Source organism: Balaenoptera musculus, chromosome 16 (assembly GCF_009873245.2).
Source record: "Balaenoptera musculus isolate JJ_BM4_2016_0621 chromosome 16, mBalMus1.pri.v3, whole genome shotgun sequence".
Taxonomy (NCBI): domain Eukaryota; kingdom Metazoa; phylum Chordata; class Mammalia; order Artiodactyla; family Balaenopteridae; genus Balaenoptera; species Balaenoptera musculus.
In genome coordinates, this window is record NC_045800.1 from 48,884,395 (window position 1) to 48,906,720 (window position 22,326).

Below are 22,326 nucleotides of genomic sequence, written 5' to 3' on the forward strand. Positions count from 1 at the left end.
AATTTGAAGGCATTTATTCCTTAGGACAGGGGTTGGTTACCTTCCAAAGCAATTAAAAAAGAAAATTCTGGTACACAAATTTCAAAAAGCACTTGTCTGAGGATAAGTGAAGGTAAAGGAACATAATATATTTTTAAAATACTATTAAGTATTTTATAAATAATATATTCCTCACAACAACCCTGTATACTAGGTGGGAAAACAGGCTTTAGAAGAGTTAATTTGCCATGTGAGTCACAAAGTTAATAAATCAGAGAGCTAGAATCTAAACCAAGAGTTCGCTTTCAGAATTCTTACCATATTGATATTACCACATCATTTTCTTTAAATTTAATTTGTGGATGGTTAAATGTGATCAGTTAAGATGACAACCAATCAGCCAATAATGCTTTATAAAATGACCCAGCTTCTGTAGTTTGTGATAGTATAAATTACTTTAAGAATACAGAAAAGAGAATAAATGCTACAGTCCCCATTACACAAATTTGTTTGATTCTAATATTTTACCATTATTCCTCTGAACTTTTTTAAAAGAAATATATTATTATAGGTAAAGCCCCCTTCCTTCTCTCTATTCTCAGAGGTAAGTACTATCCTGAGTTTGGTGTTTATGAATGTTTTTATACTTTTGCATACATAAATATATGGTACTGTTTTGCATACTTTAAACTACATATATATATATATATATATATATATATATATATATATACACAGTATAATAATGTATGTATATTCTACATCTTGCTTTTAAACTCAGCGTTACATTTCTGATTATCCTTGTTGATACATATAAGCTCCAGTTCATTTTAAATGTTGTAGAGTATTTCACTGTATGATTATTTTTTATTCTCCTACTGATAGATTTGATGCTATTACCAATTTTTGCTATTTTAAATGGTACTGCAAAGAACAGCCCTACATATGTCTCTTTCTGTACATATGCAAGAGCTGTATGCAAAAGTTTTTCTAGAACCTGGGAGAACTGCAGGGTTGTAAACACTTAGGATTTTTTAATAGATTCCAAAACAAATCTGGTTCAAGAAGAGGTAATAAAGATATAATTATGCTTGAGTGAGGCTTAGAATTCCCTACAACACTAGCTTATTATACTAACTTAGTAACCTAAAATTATTAACAGAACTGTCCCAAAGAGTGTTTTGATTTTCAGTTTATAAGGAATTATGCTGATCTATAAAGCCTAGGCCTTTTGTAAAAATTAGCTTGTAGATCAATTTTAAAGATACATAGGAGTTCTGAAACACATACAGTGACATATTAGCTGACTTTTTTCCCCAGTGTAAAATAAGATTTATGATATTCCAGAATTTCATTACAGTGTAAAAGTGATGATTAAGTGAAGCTTCCTATTAAACAATTAGCTATGGGAATAAATGTATACATGGAATTAACAAGCATGCCACTTATTCTTTCCTGATACACATATCTATCTTTACATGGCTTACGACCAAGTATTTAATCATAATTTATACTTAAAGATGACAGAGCCGATTTATAAAATTATGTTTTATGAATAATAAAAAAGCCATTAATCTCAGAACAAAACAACTTACTGTGTTACAGCTTTAATTTAAATTTTATAGTTTTAATTTTTTGAGGCAAGCTAAATATTTACCAAGGAATATTTACCAAGGAATTTATGAGAGAAGAAAACAGAGCAGTTAATGATTCTTTGCCTAATTTTTGGAAGTAAAAACTTACCATACTATTCCTTGGGCTCCTGAACCTATAGGTTTTAAATTCTGATACCGTTTCAGGACTGTGAATGTAGAATCTCCAATCTCTACACTATAAAAATTGCTGTCACGCTTGCTTCTGCTCATGGTGGCAAGCAATCAATTTAATGGCTTCATCCAAAAATTCACCGAGAAGCTGCAAAACGGAACAAAATGTGATGTTAACAGAATGAATTTGCTTAATCTTAAAATTCAAGTCATCACTCTAGTCACAGATTGCTAGATGTTAAAAGAGCTGCTTTGTTAAAAAACACAGTTAGAAAGAAAAAATTACCACAGAGCCTGGTTAGCATCTGTTATACTTAAGAAACAACCAATAGTTTAAAAAAGAAGAACAAAAAGCAAATACTTATAACTGTTTTTAAGGTCACTTCCAGTTTAAAAGTTTAAACTAGTCCTTTCTATGTTTATTATAGTGTTGAAACCTTAATTTTTGTAACTGATAAACTTTCATTCAAAAATAATTCACAATCTCACTGAGTGTTCATGGAAGGAACAACAAATTGACAGGCTAGTAAGCCAGTTATCACATATCACTCCTACAGAAAAAAACTAACAAACGCAGAGCAGCACCTTGCTGTCATTATAACAGAGCCCCTGATCCCCAATAGCAACATCTGGGTGTAATGCATAAGCTGAGGTTGTAACGGTTGAAAGAAGAGAATCAAGGTAGAAAATATAAGATTAAAAAAAAAAAGATATAAGGTAAAGTTATTTTAAAAATAAGAAACTATAAGAGAAGCCTTTAGTATATTGGGATATGAAACAAAACAATGCTGTTCTGAACTGTTTGGGTCATCTAAAGCATAACCTAAGTTCTGACCACAGTTTTTTACAATTAGTCTGATTAAAAGCCAAAGCAGTCTTTTCCTACCCGTTTGAGTACTGCTTACTGACAAACCTTATTAACCATCCTTACTAGACAAAACTGGCCTATTCTAAAATGCATACAAGGGACTTCCCTGGCGGTCCAATAGTTGAGACTCCACGCTTCCAATGCAGGGGGCGCAGGTTCAATCCCTGGTCGGGGAACTAGGATCCCACATGCCGCACAACGTGACCAAAAAATAAAATAAAATAAAGTGAGCCTTAAAATGCATGCAAGACAGCTCCAACCTACTCTCCATATCCCGCAATAAACTGAGAAACCAGTTAGGTCTAAAGAATTACTATTTTTGTGTGTGTGGCTGCAAGACAATGCTAACAACAAAAACAAACACACAAAAAATTCTGATAAGACTTAGAATGCAAAGATTTAATTCAACATATATTAAATGCTTACCATGTGCCAGGCACTGTGCTGTGCCCTGGGGCCAGATCATGAAGAGGCTCATGAACTGGATTCTAATAGCTGAATTCTTTTTTTTTTCTTTTTTTAAAGCAGGTGGATGAGTTTATTCTGTGCACACACACGCAGACCTAAGTAATCATATCCACATAACAGCTGAATTCTTAGAGTAGGATAGAAGCCACTGGAAAATGCAGAGTAAGAGAGTGCCTTGACTAGATCCCTAGCTGCTACTTGGAGATTATACTGCAAGAGAGGGAGCAAGAGCTGCAAGAGGAAAACCAGTGAGCTACTGAACTAAGCCAAATGAAAGAAATAAAATTAAAATTAAAAAGAAGTTTTAGGTAGGTGGAGTTAAAAATAAACAAAAACTAAACAAAAAGTTTAAACAGTGTAGGCTTTAGAAGAAATAAACTGGAAGCAATTGTGAAGGCAGAGAAATGATTTAGATAAATTAAAGAAAGGCCCAGAGAAACATTTCCAAAATCAATAACAAAACTAGTCATGTAATATTCCAGAGAAGACTGTCTGAAACCACAAGTCTCATTAACTCTGCCTAAGTTAACAGACCATAGGCTTGCAATTTCTACAAAAAAGCCTGTGGAGATAGTGACTGGAACTGTACTGAGTAATAAACATCAATTTGGGGAGAAATGACATTATAACAATTTTGAGTTTTCTGATCCATGAACATGATATTCATTTCCATTTATTTGGTTCTCCTTTAAGTTCCCTCAGCAATGTTTTATAGTTTCCAATACACAGGTCTTGCAAAATTCTGTTCAACTTCTCCATAGTATTATTGACATTTAGATGCTACTGTGAATGTTTTTACGTTAATTTATTTTTATTTAAAGTTCAGTTGTTCATTGTTAGTACAAAGAAATACAATTAATTCTTTTGTATAATAACTTTGTACTAAGCTCACTTATTAGTCTTAGTAGCCTTTTTTGCGGATTCTTTGAGATTTTCTACACACACAAGCAGTTTCATTTCTTCATTTCCAATTTGGATGGCTTTGAATTCCTTTTCTTGCCTCACTGCACTGACTGTAATTCCCATACAATCCTGAATAGAAGTGGTAAGAGCAAGCATCATTCCCTCATTCCTGACCTTAGGGGAAAAGCATTCAGTCTTTCACCACTAAGTGTGATGTAAATTACAGGATTTTACTAGACACCCTTTAACAGGCAGAAAAAGTTCCCTTTAAGTCCTAGTTTACTGAGAGTTTTTTATCACTATAGAGCATTAAATTTTGTCAAATGATTTTTCTGAATCTATTCAGATAATCATATGGTTTTTCTTTCTTAGTAGTTTCATATGGTGAATTATACTGATTGATTTTCAAACGTTAAACCAAACTTGTATTCCTGTAATGACTCTTACTTGGTAAAAAGTATTATCTTTTTTTTTTTTAATACTATTGATTCAGTTGGCTAAAATTTCATTAAAGGTTTTTCCATATATTTTTGTGGGGGCTATTGGTCTGTAGTTTTCTTTCATGCTAAGGGTAAATGCTGACCTCATAAAATGAGTTGGGAATTATTCCCTCCTTTTTATTTTCTGAGAGACTGTGTGTAGAACTGATATTATTTCATCTTGAATGTTTGATAGAATGCCTCAGTGAACATTCTAGGACAAGAGATTTTTTGAAGGAAGATTTTTAACTGCAAATTTATTTTTTAAAAAAATATATAGGGCTACTCAGGTTATCTATTTCTTCTTAAATGAGCTTTTGGTAGTTTGTGTTTTTAAAGGAATTTGCTCATTTCATCTCAATTGTTGGATTTAATGTCTATAGGATCTGTAGACATGTGTCCTCTTTCATTCCTGCTATTGTAATCTGCATCCTCTCTCTTTTTTTCCTGATTAATCTGGCTAGAATTTTATCACTATTATTGATCTTTTTAAAAAGCCAAATTTTAATTTCTGTTTTTCTTTATTGTTTTGTACTTTTCTGTTTCTTTGGTTTCTGCTCTTGTCTTTATTCCCTTTTTTGTTTTAGGATTACTCTTATCCTTTAGTTTCTTAAAATGGAAGCTTAAGAGTACTGATTTGAGGACTGCTTTTTCTTTTTTTTGTTAATTGTTTATTTATCATGAGAAACTATTCCTTAGCCCAGATATTAGTAGTTCATAGTTCAGGAACACAGGTAAGTGACAAACTTCCATGGAACTCAACCCAAAGAAATTCTTTATATTCCAAAATCACTTTGCACTCTGAAAGATACCAGCCTTCCTCATCTCCTCAAAATCTTTTATGGAATCATAATTTCTGTAGAAATCTGTATATGCCTTCTTTCTTGGTTCAGCCACAGCAAACTTATAGAAAGCTGCAACTCCCAAGGAGACAACGAATGCTCCAACAATATGAAATCGCAGACGCTTGGCCAGAAGGCCACGCATCTGAGGTTTTGTCAAAGAACTGGAAGCCATGGTAGTTTTTCTCCTTGACAGCTCAACAACGACGTCCTTGGAGAAATGGACCAGGACTGCTTTTTATAATATAAACACTTAATACCATAATTTACCTTTAAAGCAGCACTTCAGAGCTTCATCCCACAATTTTTTTTACCATCAAATCTATACTTAATAATAATAAAAGCAAAATTTTACATAGAGCTTACTTTATGCTGGGTCCTGTTTCAAGTGCTTATACTCTTTTAATCCTCACAACAGTCCTGTGAAGGTTTTCTAATTGTTTATGGATAGAGAGTAAATTCAGTCCCTGTTACTACATCTTGGCTGGAAGTATAAGTCCCATTTACTCATTTTGTCTGATGTTGCATTATGTTAAGAAAGGACCTATTGTTTTTCCATTTTACACATGACAGAATTGAGTCTTTAAAGGTTACCTATGGTTGCAAATTTAGTAAAGAGTAAAGTGAGGTTTGTTTTTTTTTAGAGTGAGGATTTGAGTCTTTCATCCATACACTATATTGAGTCCAAAATAAAACAAGTCTTGGTGCTGAAGAAGGCATGAAGGAAGAGGTCAAGTTACAAACATGTTGTGTCTTAAGCATGTTGAGTCTGAGATACCTCACCGAGACATCCAAATGGAAATATCAATTTGGTAGCTAGATACAGAATTGGACCTCAGAGAAGTCTAGGTGAAAAATATAAATTTAAGAGTTGGCACTGTTATTGAAGCAATGAGAAAGAATATTACTCAAGAGGATATAGTAGTAAGAAAAGAAAGGCCTAAGAGTCAGCTTTGTGGATACCCACATTTAATGAGCAATTAGAGAAAGATAAGCCAACAAAGAAGTCAGAGAAGATGTAGCCAGAGACATACACAGAAAACGAGGAGAACACACTGAAGAAGCCAAAGGAAGAGTGTTTTCAAGAACAGAATGGCCAATAGTATTGAATGCTACAGAAATATCAAATAAGTAGAGTGATGGGGGTAGAAGGGTATTAGAATAGAATGATGGGGGTAGAAGGTAGATTGGAATGAGCTTAGGTGTGAATAGGATATGATTTTAGAAATAAGTTAAGCGGGTATAACTACTTCTTTAGAGAAGTTGATGGAGAAGACACGAGGAAATTGATGGAGAAAGGTATATGGTCAATGGAGGATGATTAGATTAGATATTATATATAATATACTACAGCATAGCATGCATAATATATATAACATAAAGACAACCTGATCATATTTATCTGCTAATAGAAAAGACCCATAAAGATAGGAAGGGTGACACTAGGAGAGTGAAAAAGAAACCTGAGGTTTCAGTTAGCATAATATCTCTGAAAAGGTGGAAAGAAATGGGATCCAAAGCACATTGTGTGGCCATACAGAGATACTAATGCAGCACTGCCATCAGAAAATACCTTCAGAAGACTGAGACAGAAGGAACAATTTCTAAGATAAGGGCATTAAGGATACTGGTGAGATTTACAGAGGATTCATTTGGTGTACTGTTCTCTCCATAAGGAAGCTGGAACAGGAAGAGTGTGAGGAGGAAATGATATGGAGTCTGAAAATTCATTTCCCTACTCAAAAAGGCCTCTTTGTGGATTAAAACCAAAGAAACTATAGTTATAGAATTTAGATGTGACTGGTCATGAGGCTCATAGGAATAAAAGAAAAGATAGGCATTATTATGCCATTTAATAGAGGAGTAGCTGAGGCTCAAAGTGGTTAACATGCAACAGAATGTTGTGGACATACTGAGTTTCAGCTTTAGCTTTCAAAATAGTCCTCTGCAAGAACACTACACTCAGGTCAACGCGGTTAAATTATCATCCCCAAACTCTTTCACCTGATTTACTCATTTCCCTTTCTTTTTTGGGAAATACTTTGACCTCTTTTTTGTAGCTATCCAAATTCTACCTACCAAAGACTAGCTTAAATATAATCTTCATGAAGCCTTTTCCAGCTTGAACCTAATTTCTCATCAAAACTACCCTGCTGTATATTTAGATATGCAGATTTTACTGCCAGACTGTGGTCTTTCTGAGGGCAAGGACTGTGTCTCCTACACTCTCAGATTTCCAAAACATGTCAGCTCTTCAAAAGAGGTATAATTTAATAAGTAACTGCTAAAAATGTTAACCAAGAATGTGAACCTTTTTTAAAGTAACAAATCACTTTTAAAAGTTCTGTTTATCTTTACCATTGTTTTCCTTCATAAGCAAGAAAAAAAAAAAGGCTGAATTAGGCTTTTATAACTCAAGGTTTATTTCTTTAATGTCTATACAAGAAACAAGACTCAACTGCTATCAGGCTGGCCCATCCATAAAATGGTTGGTCTGGTGAGCCTGAATGTAGAGACAAACGAGTTAAACTAAGTAGTTATATAAAAAGTACTCAGGGAAAAAAGAGTGAGTTCAATAGAGCCATAAAGCCAGGCCTCACAGACAACTGTAAAATAATTCAGGCAATGCAACAAAGTTCATAATTCAAGCTCTAATCGTCAGATAATCTTGACAATAAGTCACTGGGGTGAATTGGAGCCTATCTATCTTTACTCATCTTGCTTTTATGGCTACCAGCAGACTCCCTCTGTGATGGTTAATTTTGCGTGTCAAATTGACTAGGCCACAGGGTACACAGATATTTGGTCAAACATTACTCTAGGTGATTCTGTGAGGGTGTGTAGATGACTTTAACATTTAAAATTTAAGTCAACAGATTGAGTAAAGCATATTGCTCTCCTCAATGTAGGCGGGCCACATCCAAACAGCTGAAGGCTTGAATAAAAATGATAAGGTTTATTCTCCTGCAAGTAGAAGGGAACTCCTCCTACCTGACTACCTTCAGGCTAGGATATCATTTTTTTCATGCTTTCAGACTAGAACTGAAATATTGAGTCTTGAGCCTGCTGGCCTTCAGGCTAGAACTTAACATCATCGGCTATTCTGGGTCTCAGGCCTTCAGACTTAGACTAGAGTTATATCAGCTTTCTGGGTCTCCAGAGTGCCAACTGTATATCTTGGAATTTGTCAGCCTCTATTATCTCTCTCTCTCTCTCTCTCTCTCGCCCCTCCCTCCCTCATCCATCCATCCACCCATCCATCCATATATCCATCCATCCATCCATCCATCTACCCACCCACCCACCCACCCACCCATCACATTGGTTCGTTTCTCTGGAGAACCTTGACTAATATAACATCTCACTCTACTCTGAAATTTTCTTCTGTATAACTCTTGGCTTCTACTACCTCATGATGGCTGCATGCTGACTTTTCCCTCATCACCTTCTACTTAGGACTCTGCTCAAACATCAGCTTCTCAGAAATGCCTTACATGATTAGCCTATCTAAAATAGTACCCTCTAATCACACACTCTTCCTCGGCCTGCTTCATTTTTCTTCAAAGCACTTACACTACTGACATCTATTACATGCTACTTATCTGTCCCCTCAACGTAAGTTGCATGAAAGCATGAAAGTTGCTCTGTTCATGATTAAATCACCAGAGCCTAGAATAGTAACTGGCAAATATTAGGCATTCAAATAGGTGTTGAATGAACAACAAATGAACAAACTGTAACTATAAGTTCCCATTACGAACTGTCCATCATTCTCCTCCTCTCAAGGAGTAATTTACCGGAGAAAAAAGAGATATGTGCTTGATTAGTTTAATGCCCATTACTGCTGTTTGTGCAGTTTTCATACCAGGCCACTTCACAGACTACTACCCTTGGGTCAAAGGCCTGCCCTGGGCTTATCAATTATGGCCAAGGTGGCAGAACCACATTCTACAGTATCCATCTATGCTAAGGAACTGCTTAGGGCTGCTTTCTCAGCAAGTAGGTAATAGCCTTTAAAATGAGGTTAGGTCTAACTAATGAAGTCTGACTGCTTTCAGATTATAGTCAGAGATTCCTGGCCTCACACCTAAGTCAATGTTTCAAAATTCCTATTAAATTTAACATCACTCTTAAAAGCCCTCAAGTGGCCTCTAGAGCAGATCTCAACTGCCACTATGTAAATGCATCTATTTCAGTTCCACGTATTTTTCAAAGCTTATTCTTCAATTATATTTGAAGTAATTAATATAGAAATACCATTATGTCATATACTAACATGGCCCACTCCAACAACAGATTTGTCCACAATTAAATTGACATAAGTAGAAACAATATATCAAATATAAGGTGCATTCTACGGTAATCTCCTCTCCCTCCTTTCCCCAAAATAAGTTGTGGTCGATTAGCTATTTCTGTCTCTCACAAACTATGCTTTTTTTCTTTCCCTAGGAAGGAGAGTCCCCACTGGGTGGTGTGCAAGCAGTACAAAATCTTGGGCTTAGTGATTTCTCTTCTATAACAAGGCAGTAGACCCAATATGAACAATGAGCCAGCCCAGGTCTAAGCACATGCTGGAGGGCTCAGGTTGAGACATGATGATCAGGCTTCAGACACAGCTGTTACTAGCACCAAACTAAGAAAACCAGACTTTAATCACTAGTATAATTAGCACATTCTTTAGCTACCCACGAGTGGAGAAAGAAATTATTCCAGCCAAGAGATAACCCTGGTGTCCGGACCACTATGTATTCTTTCTATTCGGAGAACCAGAGCCCCACCCACAAAGAAGGTAGGGGAAAGAAGGCCTGGTTTGTACTTCCGCAATTGGATTTTGTACAATCTACTCATAAAATAGATTTAATTCTTTTTTGTGTGTGTAAATTTTTTTAACTGAAATACAGTTGATTTACAATGTTGTGTCAGTTTCAGGTGTACAGCAAAGTGATTCAGTATATACATATTCTTTTTCAGATTTTCCCTTATAAGTTATTACAAAATATTGAGTATAGTTCTCTGTGCTATAGAATAGGTCCTTGTTAGTTATCTGTTTTATATATAGTAGTGTGTATACGTTAATCCCAAATTCCTAATTTATCCCTCCCCCATTCCTTCCCCTTTGGTAACCACAAATTTGTTTTCTATGTCTGCAGGTCTATTTCTGTTTTGCAATAAGTTCAATTTGTATTTTTTTTTTTTTAGATTGCACATATAAGCAATATCATATAATATTTGTCTTTCTCTGTCTGGCTTACTTCACTTAGTATGATAACCTCTAGGTCCATCCACGTTGCTGCAAATGGCATTATTTCATTCTTCTCTATGGCTGAGTAATATTCCATTGTATATCCATACCTTAATTGAGGTTACTTGAGTAGGTTTTTTACATTCCAACCACAAAATAATGCTTAGACAGGTATCCCTTCACAATTTCTGTACTTTGAGGATGACTTTAGCTACATGAAAACCTCAGAACTAGTTTCTAAGATTTAGATATTCAAATTATTTATTAAAGATCTCAAGACTTTATAGCAGTGTCCTCAGCCATAAAGTAACAGGCTGCTGGCTACTTTTTAAACAAATGATAATACACTTTATGTAATGGAACCCAATATGGTTATGAAATTATCATCAACATTTCAGTTACATGGTATCCAAAATTTTTAAATTACTTTGTTCTCAAAACGGCAAAAATCTCAAAATATTAGGAAACTGGCTCTGGGCTGCTCAACTGTATTTAGATTATTAATGTTAGTGGCTAAAATGCAATGCCAATATTCTCAATGACATTCAATTCAATAAAAACAGGTAACCTAATTTGTAAGAATATACTATTTCCCAAGATACTCAAAAGATATTTTCATTTTAAAGTTAAAAAAATTCATACTTGTAAATTCCTATAAAATTTTTATGAGTTCTTATACAAGAAAGAATACATAGTTTTAAGGGTACCTTTGTACAGTGCAGTACCTGGGTAAATTCTTCCACTATCCAAAAAATTGATCATGCAAAATAACTTATTCCTTGAGAAAGATTCAAATGCCTGCCATTTTCTAATAACTTTTGCCAAGTCTTTTAGTAATAAGATTCTAGGCTCACAAGAGAAGAAAATGTTGATCGCATTCAACCACCACCAGACACTTTCTAAAACCACAAACTGGGAATAGCAAATGAGAAGTGTCCCAGATGCATCTTACAGGGAATTTTATTAATGTTAGTTAATTCCACATATAATTACCACTAGTTTATCTTGCCAGCAATGGAATTATGATCAGAATTTTTAAAAAGTGCTAGCTGGCGTTAGAAGAAAATGATTCCATGACAAACAGCTTTCTGTAATTGAATGTGCCTGTTCCCAGCAGGAAAAAACAAAACAAAACAAAACACTGAATTTCAGAGTAAATTACACCATTTTTCAGAATCTGTAAGCTCAGCAAGACGGGGAGAAAAAAAGCATTTCCATTTGATTGTATTAACCAGGTATGACAAATCTAAGTTGAAGATTTGCAAGAATAGTAAAAAGGTTTAATTGTCCAGCTACAAAACTATAATCAATCACTCAGAAACAGCTTTAATTTTAAGCTCTATCTCATCTTCAAGTTGCCCTTCACTGGCTAAGACCTACAGCTTGGGTCATAAAAATCTCTTTTTTCACTACTAACACAGTAACAGCAACAAAAGCCAGAGACTAAAAACAGATTTTTTTCCTGCATAAATCTATAGCAGATATTAAGTGTTTTCTCCTCTAATCTTCTCCCCCCTCAGACCCTCTAAAGAGATATATGACTTTCAGGAGTAGTTCAATAACCTACATACGGAAAAACCTCATGAAGTCACTTAGAAGACAATTTAAACATAACATGGGTGTCCAACATGCCAACTGGCAGAAGTGATAAAATGACTAGCTTTTTTTTGGTTTGGATCTTTCGATTCACAAATGTTAACAGTGCTAACTACTCTAAGTATATTTATTTGTTCCTAAAGAACTCTCTAATTCTCTAACAATTTTAAGCTATAACACAGTGAAATACTTTGAAGGAAAAAGATTCTTGAATAATAACGTCAACTGACTTAGAAGAAGCCATCAAAAAACAAGGCACATGGGAAGCACTCAGTATAAGAACAAGTCCTAACAGTGCTAAGAAGGTCCTAGCAGTATTACAGTGCTGAGTAATAATCACTAATTATGATATTCCTGAGGCTTTAAGAAATTAAATGACCAGTGTACTCCATTTCAGAAAGCCAGAAGCTGGCTAATAAAATTTTTTAAAGCAAAGTTATGTTTTTTAAATGTCAGTATACTGGGGAGATTTTAAAAATCAAATATAATACGCATCATTCATTGGCAATAAACCTGTTGCCAAAAAGTCACAGTTAATCCTCACATCTTTACAATCTCCTTTCATGTTCCACTATTTCTTGACCCCTCTGGAGAGCCACTCAAGAATTCCCAAATCCAGTGGCCTGTTCAGTCAACTCCTCTTTAACTTCTCTTAAGTTTCTCTGTAAATTGCTCAAACCTTGCAAGCACGTTTTCTCTACTTCCCACTCCTTAAATGCACACCGTGCCTAATACCACCTTATCACTCTATATATTACGCTTCCTTGGTAAAGTCATAGCTTCAATTATGACTCCCAATTTCGTTTCCAGCCCTGACCTCTCTCCTATATTTTCAACTGCCTCTTGATCATCTCAGTATGGATATTCCATGGGTATTCAAACTCTAAATAGTGAAGATCAAACTTTTCTTCCTTCCAAAACTCACTCTTCCTTACACATCTATTTCTATTAGCAGCAGTACTATTCTTCCAGCAACACAGGCTGCAACTCTCCAAAGAAACTACTGTTTCATTTTCCTTTAGTGTCACCTTCATTTTAGGATCAGTCTCACACTGAGTTACTCTCACTTATGTTCTGCACATAAGGATTCCCACCCAGGCCTTTAAGAACTCTACTTTCCTGTTCGTCCTCTCATGTTTTTACTTCTTTCATTCCTCAGCTTATGGCCCATTAGATAGACCACCACTATGACAATAACCCTGCCCTAATCTCTCCTAATGCACCAACCTGAAATCGCACAGCACAAACCAAACTAGCTGTCTCCTTTTGAGCGTATACGTAGACTGCTGAACAAAAACCACAATGGTCCATAGTGCTTTTAAGTTCAAGGCCTTCAATCTAACCCAGGCAGAAAATTCTAGATTTCCCCTAGTCAGCTATCCCCTCTAATTTCTACAAGGTCTATTTCAAAGAGTCCCACTGCTCCTTACATCTTTAACCCTACCTTACTTGTAGATAATCCCAATCCCTTGCCAGAGAAAAGTCAGGAAATAACTTCTTCCCTTTACTAAACCAGGGTCCAAATACTTACTTTTGCTTCATTCTTCACTATTACAATGTAACAGTACTCTGAATAACTCTCCTGATCTTACTCAAGTAATCATCAGTCTCTCTCCTAGCACTCAAATATGATTAAGACCGTGCTATTTAAAAACAAAAATACATACATACTTTAAAACCCTATTTCACTGTCAAAAACAATCACTAGTTATTGATCCCTCTCTCTCCTTCCTCTCACAGCCAAATTTCTCAAGCACTGTTTATATCTGCTGTTTTGATCTCTTTACTGCCCCCACCAAGAGTCCTCAACCCTCTGCTTCTACTTTCACCACTTCCATTAAACTCATTCACCAACGTCATCAACAAGCTCCTTGCTCTGAAACCCAACAAAACTTGACTCCTTATGCTGCTCAGCAGTAACTGGCACTGTTCACCATATTCTCCTGTCTGAAACACTCTCTTTTCTTGGATTCCCCAAAACACTGCATACTCCTGATTTTTCTTACCTTCTGTTCCTTCTCAGTCTTCCCTTATAGGTTCATTTCCCCTACCAGCCCTCAAAAATGACTCTCTTCAGGGTTGTCTTGGCTCTCTTCCCTTGTTAACACTCTCCCAGGGCAATCTCACCCACTCTTACAGCTTCAGCTAGCATGTAAAACTAGCTTTCAAACATTTATCTACCACTGAGATTTTTCCTCTGCTCTAAATGTATATATTCAGTGGTCCATTACACATTTCCACTTACATGTCTCAAAGCTACCTCAAACTCTGCATGTGCAAAAATGAATAATTCACTCCATCTCCTTCAATCCCCACCAAATTTGCCTCTCCTATGTCCTTCCAGCTCAGGGAATGCTATCATCATCCACTCAGTTATACAAGCCAGAAACACAGACATTATCCTTGTTTTTTTATCCTCCCATATCCACTTACCATGCAGTTCTGGAGAGTCAATCTTTAATCTACCACAAATTCATTCTCTTCTTACTCACCTCTCTAACTCAGGTCAACATTAACTATTGCTTGCATTGCTGTATTCTCCTAAAGGGGCCTCTAATCCCCTTGCCCCTAATTCTTCACTCTGATGCCAGAGTGATCTTCTTAAGTTGGTTCATTCTGAGAAATCTGTCCAGCCTACAACTCACTGCACCCCCTTAATTGTGACAGGGGTGGGCTTTGAAGCAGTTATACTTATTCTATATGCTCTACTGGCCATAGATGATTAGACCAAGGGGAGATAACTGAGATAATGAGCCAATCAGACTCTCTCCAGGGGATCTGGAATTGGGAGAAAAGCTAAGAGGGGCTGTGGGTTAGCTTTGTAGTTAGAGAAGCCAGGTATACAAAGAAAAAACAATGTATCATGAGCTAGAGACAAGACATGCAGTGATGAGGGAGAGCAAGAGCAAAAGCACCTGATATTAATTGATAACCATTTCTGGTTCTAGACCTTTGTGAGGTCCAGCTGTACTTCCTACCCCTGTATATGCTGAACTTCCCTGGACCACTTTCTTTGCCTTTGGCTTAAGTTTCTTACTTGTAACTAAAATATCCGTAACTAAAATAATTGTTCTAACATGCACATTTGACCCTGAATCCCCCTTGCCTAAAACCACACCGTGTTTACCTTCTGCTCAAAGGATAAAGGCCAAACCTTTCATTAGGATTTTTCAGTACTCTGGATGATTTGGTCCTGGCCTCCTCTCCAATCCCAAAATATAGCCACAATGAACTTCTTTCAGTTCCACAATGTATCACTGTCTCTCTCTCATTTCCAAGCTGATACACAGTTTCTTTTTGCCTGCAACATACTTCTCCCTGCTTATTTTCCCTGGTCAAGACCTACCCATCCATGAGACTTCAAGATTAGTAGTCAGGACACTCATTGCCAGGGCACACTGGCCTTCTATGGCAGCATATGCATCACCCCAAATTGTAAACATCTGGGTTTCCCACTGGACTAAAACCCATAAGGGCAAAGAGTATGTGTTTTGTTCACACTTGTGTTCCCAGAATTGTACAGAAGATACCCAAATATTTATGAATGAATTAATCTAATCGATGGACAAATAATGGTGATTTTACTCTGATAATCTTGATAAAATGTTCGACTTCCGAAGACACTATCTTACCGAACCTCGTTTCTTCTTCTCTAAACTACTTCAATGAATTCTTAACTAATCTCCCTGCCTAATTTCACCCCACTCAAATCCATCTGCTATCTCCTGTAGCAAGTGGGTACTACAAGAGACATTAGCTCTCTCCTCTGCTTAAAAACTGCCTCTAGAACAAAGTTCATCCAAATAGACTACTTTTAATTTCTTGAACATGTCAAACTTTTCTGCCTTTTTGCCTCTGTTTCTTTCTGAGAAATGACCATCACCATCCTTTCTAGGTGTTCAAATATAAGCCATCATATAAGGCCAGGAAATTATAATTTTTATCTTAATTTTATCTGTACTTCTCAAGACACTTAATATTTTTTATGTTATACTAAAAGTTGCCTATATATAACTGTAAACATTTTTATTGAAATACAGTTGATGAATAATATGCTAGTTTCAGTTGAACAACAGTGATTCAACATTTAAATACATTACAAAATGATTACCATAATAAGTCTAGTAACCATCTGCCCCTATACAAAGTTATTACAATATTATTGACCATACTCCTTATGCTGTATATTACATCCCCGTGACTTATTTATAACTGGAAGTTTATATCCCTTCACCTTTTCCACCAAATACCATGCCTACCTCCCCTCTGACAACTACCCGATTGTTCTCTGATCTATGAGTCTGTCTTCATTTTGTTTTGTTTGTTCAGTCATTTTGTTGTATAGATCCCACATATAAGTGAAATCATACAGTATTTATCTTTCTCTTTCTGACTTATTTCACTTAGCATAATGTCCTCTAGATCCACCCATGCTGTCACAAATAGCAAGGTACCATTTTTTAAATCTTCTTTATCCATTCATCTATTGATGGACACTTGTGTTGCTTCCATATCTTAGCTATTGTAAATAATGCTGTCATAAACATGGGGGGGGGTGCATTATCTTCTCCAGTTAGTGTTGTTTTCTTCAGGTAAATGCCCGGAGGTAAAACTGCTGAATCATATGGTAGTTCTATTTTTAATTTTTTGAGGAACCTCCATAATGTTTTCCATAGTGGCTGCACTAATTCATAATCCCAACAGTGCACAAGGGTTCCCTTTTCTCCACATCCTCACCAACTCTTGATATCTGTTGTCTTTTTAATTATAGCCATCCTTGACAGGTGTGCAGTGATATCTCATTGTGTTTTTGATCTGCGTTTCCCTGATGATTACTGATGTTGAGCATCTTTTCATGCACCTGTTGGCCATTTGTAAGTCTTCTTTGGGAAAATGTCTCTTCAGATTCTCTTCCCATTTTTTAATTGGATTGTTTGCTTTTTTGATATTGAGTTGTATGAATCCTTCATATATTTTGTATTTTAACTAGTTATCAGGATTATCACTGCAAATATTTTCTCCCATTCAGTAGGATGCCTTTCTGTTTTGTTAATGGTTTCCTTTGCTGTAGAAAAGCTTTTTAGTTTGACATGGTCCCATTTGCTTATTTTTGCTTTTGTTTCCCTTGCCTGAGAAGACATCCAAAAAAATAATGCTAAGACCTCTAATACTACTGTATATTGTCAATTTCTTCTTTGATGCACGTTGGTATTTGCTTTATGATTTAGGTGCTCCTATTTTGGGTGTATATACATTTACAAGTGTTACCTTCTTGTTGGATTGATCCCTTTATCATTAGGTAATGCCCTTCTTTGTCTCTTGTAACAGTTTTTGTTTTAAAGTCTATTTTGTCTAAGTACTGTTTTCTTTTTGTTTCCATTTGCATGGAATATCTTTTTCCATCTTCTCACTTTTAGTCTGTGTGTGTCTTTATATCTGAAGTGAGTCTCTTGTAGCATATACATTGGTCTTGTTTTTTTAAACCATTCAGGCACTTTGTCTTTTGAATAGAGTATTTATTTACTATATTTACATTTAAAGTAATAATTATCAATAGGTATATACCTAACTGCCATTTGTTAATAGTTTTCTGGTTGTTTTTGTAGTTCCTTGTTCCTTTCTACTTCTCTTGCTCTCTTCCCTTGTGATTTGGTGACTATCTTTAGTGTTTAGATTCCTTTCTCTTTATTTTTTGTGTATCTATTACAGTTTTTGGTTTCCATGAGATTCATATATAACAACTTATGTATATAGCAATCTATTTTTGTTCATGGTCTCTTAAGTTCGAGCACATTCTAAAAGCACTACATTTTTACTCCCCTCCACCCTGCTTTATGTTTCTGACCTCATAGATCACATCTGTTGTTTTTTTTTTTTTTTGGCCATGCCGTGCAGCATGCAGGATCCTAGTTCCCTGACCAGGGATCAAACCTGCACCGCCTGCAGGGGAAGCGTGGAGTCTTAACCACTGGACCACCAGGGAAGTCTTGCATCTTAAAATAAATTTATTTTGTGTATCCCTTAATCACCTACTACAGATATAGATGATTTTACTACTCTTGTCTTTTAACCTTCCTACTAGCTTTATAAGTGGTTAATCCACTATCTTTACTGTATGTTTGCCTCTACCAGTGAGATTTTTCCTTTTGTAATTTTCTTATTTCTAGTTGTGGCCTTTTCTTTTCCATTTAGAAAATTCCCTTTAACATTTCTAGTAAGGTCAGTTTGGTAGTAATGAACTCTTTTAGTTTTTGCTTGTCTGCAAAACTCTTTCTCTCCTTCAATTCTGAATGATAAACTTGCCAGGTAGAGTATTCATGGTTGTAGGTTTTTTCCTTTCATCACTTTGAATATAACGTGCCACTCCCTTCTGGCCTAGAGAATTTCTGCTGAAAAGTCAGCTGATAGTCTTGTGGGAGTTCCCTTGTTCATAACCAGTTGCTTTTCACTGGCTGTTTTTAAGATTCTACCTTTAATTTTTGTCATTTTAATTATGTATTCATGCAGACCTCTTTGGGTTCATCTTTTCGGGATTTTCTGTGTTCCCTGAACCTGGATATCTGTTTTCCTTCCTCAGGTTAGGGATGTTTTCATCTATTAGTTCTTCAAATAGGTTATCTGCCCCTTTCTCTCCCTCTTCTCCTTCTGAGACCCCTATAATGCAAATGTTAGTATGCCTGATGTTGTCTCGGAGGTCTCAAACTACCTATTTTTAAAATTCTTTTTTCTTTTTTTCTGTTCATCTTTGGTGATTTCCATTACTTTGTCTTCCAGATCACTGATCCATTCTTCTGTATCATCTATTCTACTGTTGATTCCTCCTAGTGTATTTTTCATTTCAGTTATTATATTCTTCAGCTGTGATTGGCTCTTTAATATTTCCTAACTCTTTGTTGAAATTCTCACTATGTTTGTTCATTCTCCCAAATTCATCTGTAAAACCATCTGTGAGCATCTGTAAAATCATTACCCTGAATTCTTTATTGGGTAGATTGCTTATCACCATTTCATTCATTTAGTTCTTTTTCTGAAGTTTTGTCTTGTTCCTTCATTGGGGACATATTCCTTTGTCTCCTCATTTTGCCTAATTCTCGGTGTTTATTTCTAGGTACTGGGTAGGTCCTTTATGTCTCCCAAATCTTGGAAAAGTGGCCTTATGCAGGAGACGTCCTATGGGGCCCAGGTGTATGCTTCCTTCTGGCCACCAATATTCTGGGGTGTCCCCTATGTGGGCTGCATGCACCCTTCTGTTGTAGCAGGGCTGACTACTGTGAGCATGCTGATAGGTGGGACTGGCCCCTGGCCCTGCTGGCTGTGAGGCCCTGCCCAGGTTGCTCTGCTGGGTGGGGCAGGTTTCCCCAGTGACTGCTGTGGGCTGCTTGCGGGCAGGGCAAGCCCCCAGCATGAACGGGCTAGAGTGAGGATTCCAAAATGGTGCTTCCTAGTACTGGTGTCAATAGGGCAAAACGAAATCCCCAAAGTATCTGCCACTAGCATCTCTATCCCCAGGGGAGTCCCGACTGCCTCCTGATTCTCCTGGAAGCTCTCTAAGATTAGTAAGTGGGTCTGACCCAGGTGCCTTTCAAATTACTGCCTCTGTGCTGGGACTCAGTGTGTGAGATTTTGTGTATGCCCTTTAAGCGTGAAGTGTCATTTCCTACAGCCCTCTGCCTCTCCGGATCGTAAGCCCTGGTGGTTTTCAAAGCCAGATGTTCTGGGGCTTATCTTCAGATTGCAGGACCCCCAGGGTGGGGAATGTGATGTGGGGTTTGGACCCCTTGCTCTGCAGGAAGGAACTCTGTGGTTGTGACAGCCTTCCCATTTGTGGGTCACCAACATGGTGTGGGCCCTGACTAGACTGTGTCTCTGTCCTCCTACCTGTCTCATTGTGGCTCCTTCTTTATATCTTTAGTTGTAGAAAATCTTTGCTGCTAGTCTTCAGGTCTTTCTCACAGATAGCTGCTCACAGATAGTTGTAATTTTGGTGTGCCATGGAAGGAGGTAAGTATAGGGTCCTCCTATTCTATCTTGATCCCCTTCCTAACTGTAAACTTTTATGTCAACCAAGAAATGTCAAGTTTCTTGTTTAAGCAAAGATAAAATATGTAAAGAAATTCAACATAAAGTGACTAGCATATTAATATTCCCAAACATGATAATCATGATTACTTATAATTAACAAAATCACATTTATCTACAATGTAGACTTTTCACATTTAGAATGTTTTCATTACCAAAGATTGATCCTTTGTCCTGGTTAATGATGCCCCTTTAAACTTGAAACACATTTTCTATTAACTAAAATGGTCTTAATTGTAGGGGTGCACAAATAACCAAGGTATCTCAATCAATATTAAATTTTCCTTCATGGGCTTGGTACCTCAGATGATTTTTGGACTTATACCTTCCAATCATTCAGTTAAAATGGCAGTGTTTCCAAACTATGAGTTCCAACCCACTGATGTGTCATGAAATTAATTTAGTGGATTAGAATTTTTTTTTAAAATGAAACAGGAGAGTAGAGAATATCAGAGTACAGCTCGTGTGTTAATAAGTATCTGTGAAACTTTTCTTTACTCACATGCACACACAAATACACAAATATGTACTGCACACAATAAAAGTTATTTTTTTTCCTATGGACCACAGTCAAAAAATGCAAAATAACAAATCAATGATATTTACAAGACACAGGAAAAATGTTTTAAAAACCTTGCTTCATTTCCAACTAACAGTAAGTTACAGGGGGTTAAATATTTAAATATACCTAGGGCTCTCTTATTACATAAGGACATTCATTCACAGTCACATCAAATTATAGGAAACAGACTAGATAAGTTGTATTCTAAAGGAATTCTCATCTGTTTTGTATTTCTTGTGGACTTACTTTACTCACCAAGGACATTCTGTGAGCTATGAAGTAGAACATGCTAGCTATTAAATTGCTACATATTGTGACTTCTCATTGAATCAGGAAGTGACTAAACAATACAATACACACTTAAGATTTAGATGGAGTTGATTCAGCAAGATATAATAGTTATCCAATTGTCATACCACAATTGCAACTCACTGAACATGCTTATTTTTTGACAACTGAAAGTTCGTTCCTTATATTCATACCTAAAATATCATACAGATACATAGCTATCAATAATAAAATGGCTAGGAATTCAACATACTTTTAAAAAAACACCCTTGCCAAAGATTCTTTATAGTTAGATGAATAATTTTACATTTCCCTCAAAAGATGGAATAAGACGCTCTTTAGTTTACCATTATTCTGGTTATCAAGAGTTGGCAAAGTTTTGGAATTTCCACACAAGGCAACATTTAGTAAATATGCTTAATAATACTGTCAACACCCAACAATACATTATCGATACGTATGTTCCTATTACCATTTTCCTAAATGTTTTGGGTTTGTTATTGTAGGTGTTTTCCTTCTCTTGTGTTTCTTGCCTAGAGAAGTTCCTTTAGCATTTGTTGTAAAGCTGGTTTGGTGGTGCTGAACTCTCTCAGCTTTTGCTTGTCTGTAAAGGTTTTAATTTCTCCATCACATCTGAATGAGATCCTTGCTGGGTAGAGTAATCTTGGTTGTAGGTTTTTCTCCTTCATCACTTTAAGTATATCCTGCCACTCCCTTCTGGCTTGCAGAGTTTCTGCTGAAAGATCAGATGTTAACCTTATGGGGATTCCCTTGTGTGTTATTTGTTGTTTTTCCCTTGCTGCTTTTAATATGTTTTCTTTATATTTAATTTTTGACAGTTTGATTAATATGTGTCTTGGCGTGTTTCTCCTTGGGTTTATCCTGTATGGGACTCTCTGTGCTTCCTGGACTTGATTAACTATTTCCTTTCCCATGTTAGGGAAGTTTTCAACTATAATCTCTTCAAATATTTTCTCAGTCCCTTTCTTTTTCTCTTCTTCTTCTGGGACCCCTATAATTCGAATGTTGGTGCGTTTAATGTTGTCCCAGAGATCTCTGAGACTGTCCTCAGTTCTTTTCATTCTTTTTTCTTTATCCTGCTCTGCAGTAGTTATTTCCACCATTTTATCTTCCAGGTCACTTATCCTTTCTTCTGCCTCAGTTATTCTGCTATTGATCCCATCTAGAGTATTTTTAATTTCATTTATTGTGTTTTTCATCGTTGCTTGGTTCCTCTTTAGTTCTTCTACGTCC

General features: G+C 36.2%; 1 protein-coding gene across 3 annotated transcripts in view; it reads right to left on the minus strand.

Annotated features, from left to right (window-relative positions):
- Positions 1-22,326, minus strand: part of MAPK8 (mitogen-activated protein kinase 8) — a 114,912-nt gene that overhangs the window by 44,920 nt on the left and 47,666 nt on the right. For all 3 annotated transcript variants that reach the window (XM_036829733.1, XM_036829731.1, XM_036829732.1), the window contains exon 2: positions 1,723-1,893. In XM_036829733.1, coding sequence (XP_036685628.1) covers positions 1,723-1,844 — 122 coding nt within the window. In that variant the 5' untranslated portion in view covers positions 1,845-1,893. The remainder of the gene's footprint in view (positions 1-1,722; positions 1,894-22,326) is intronic.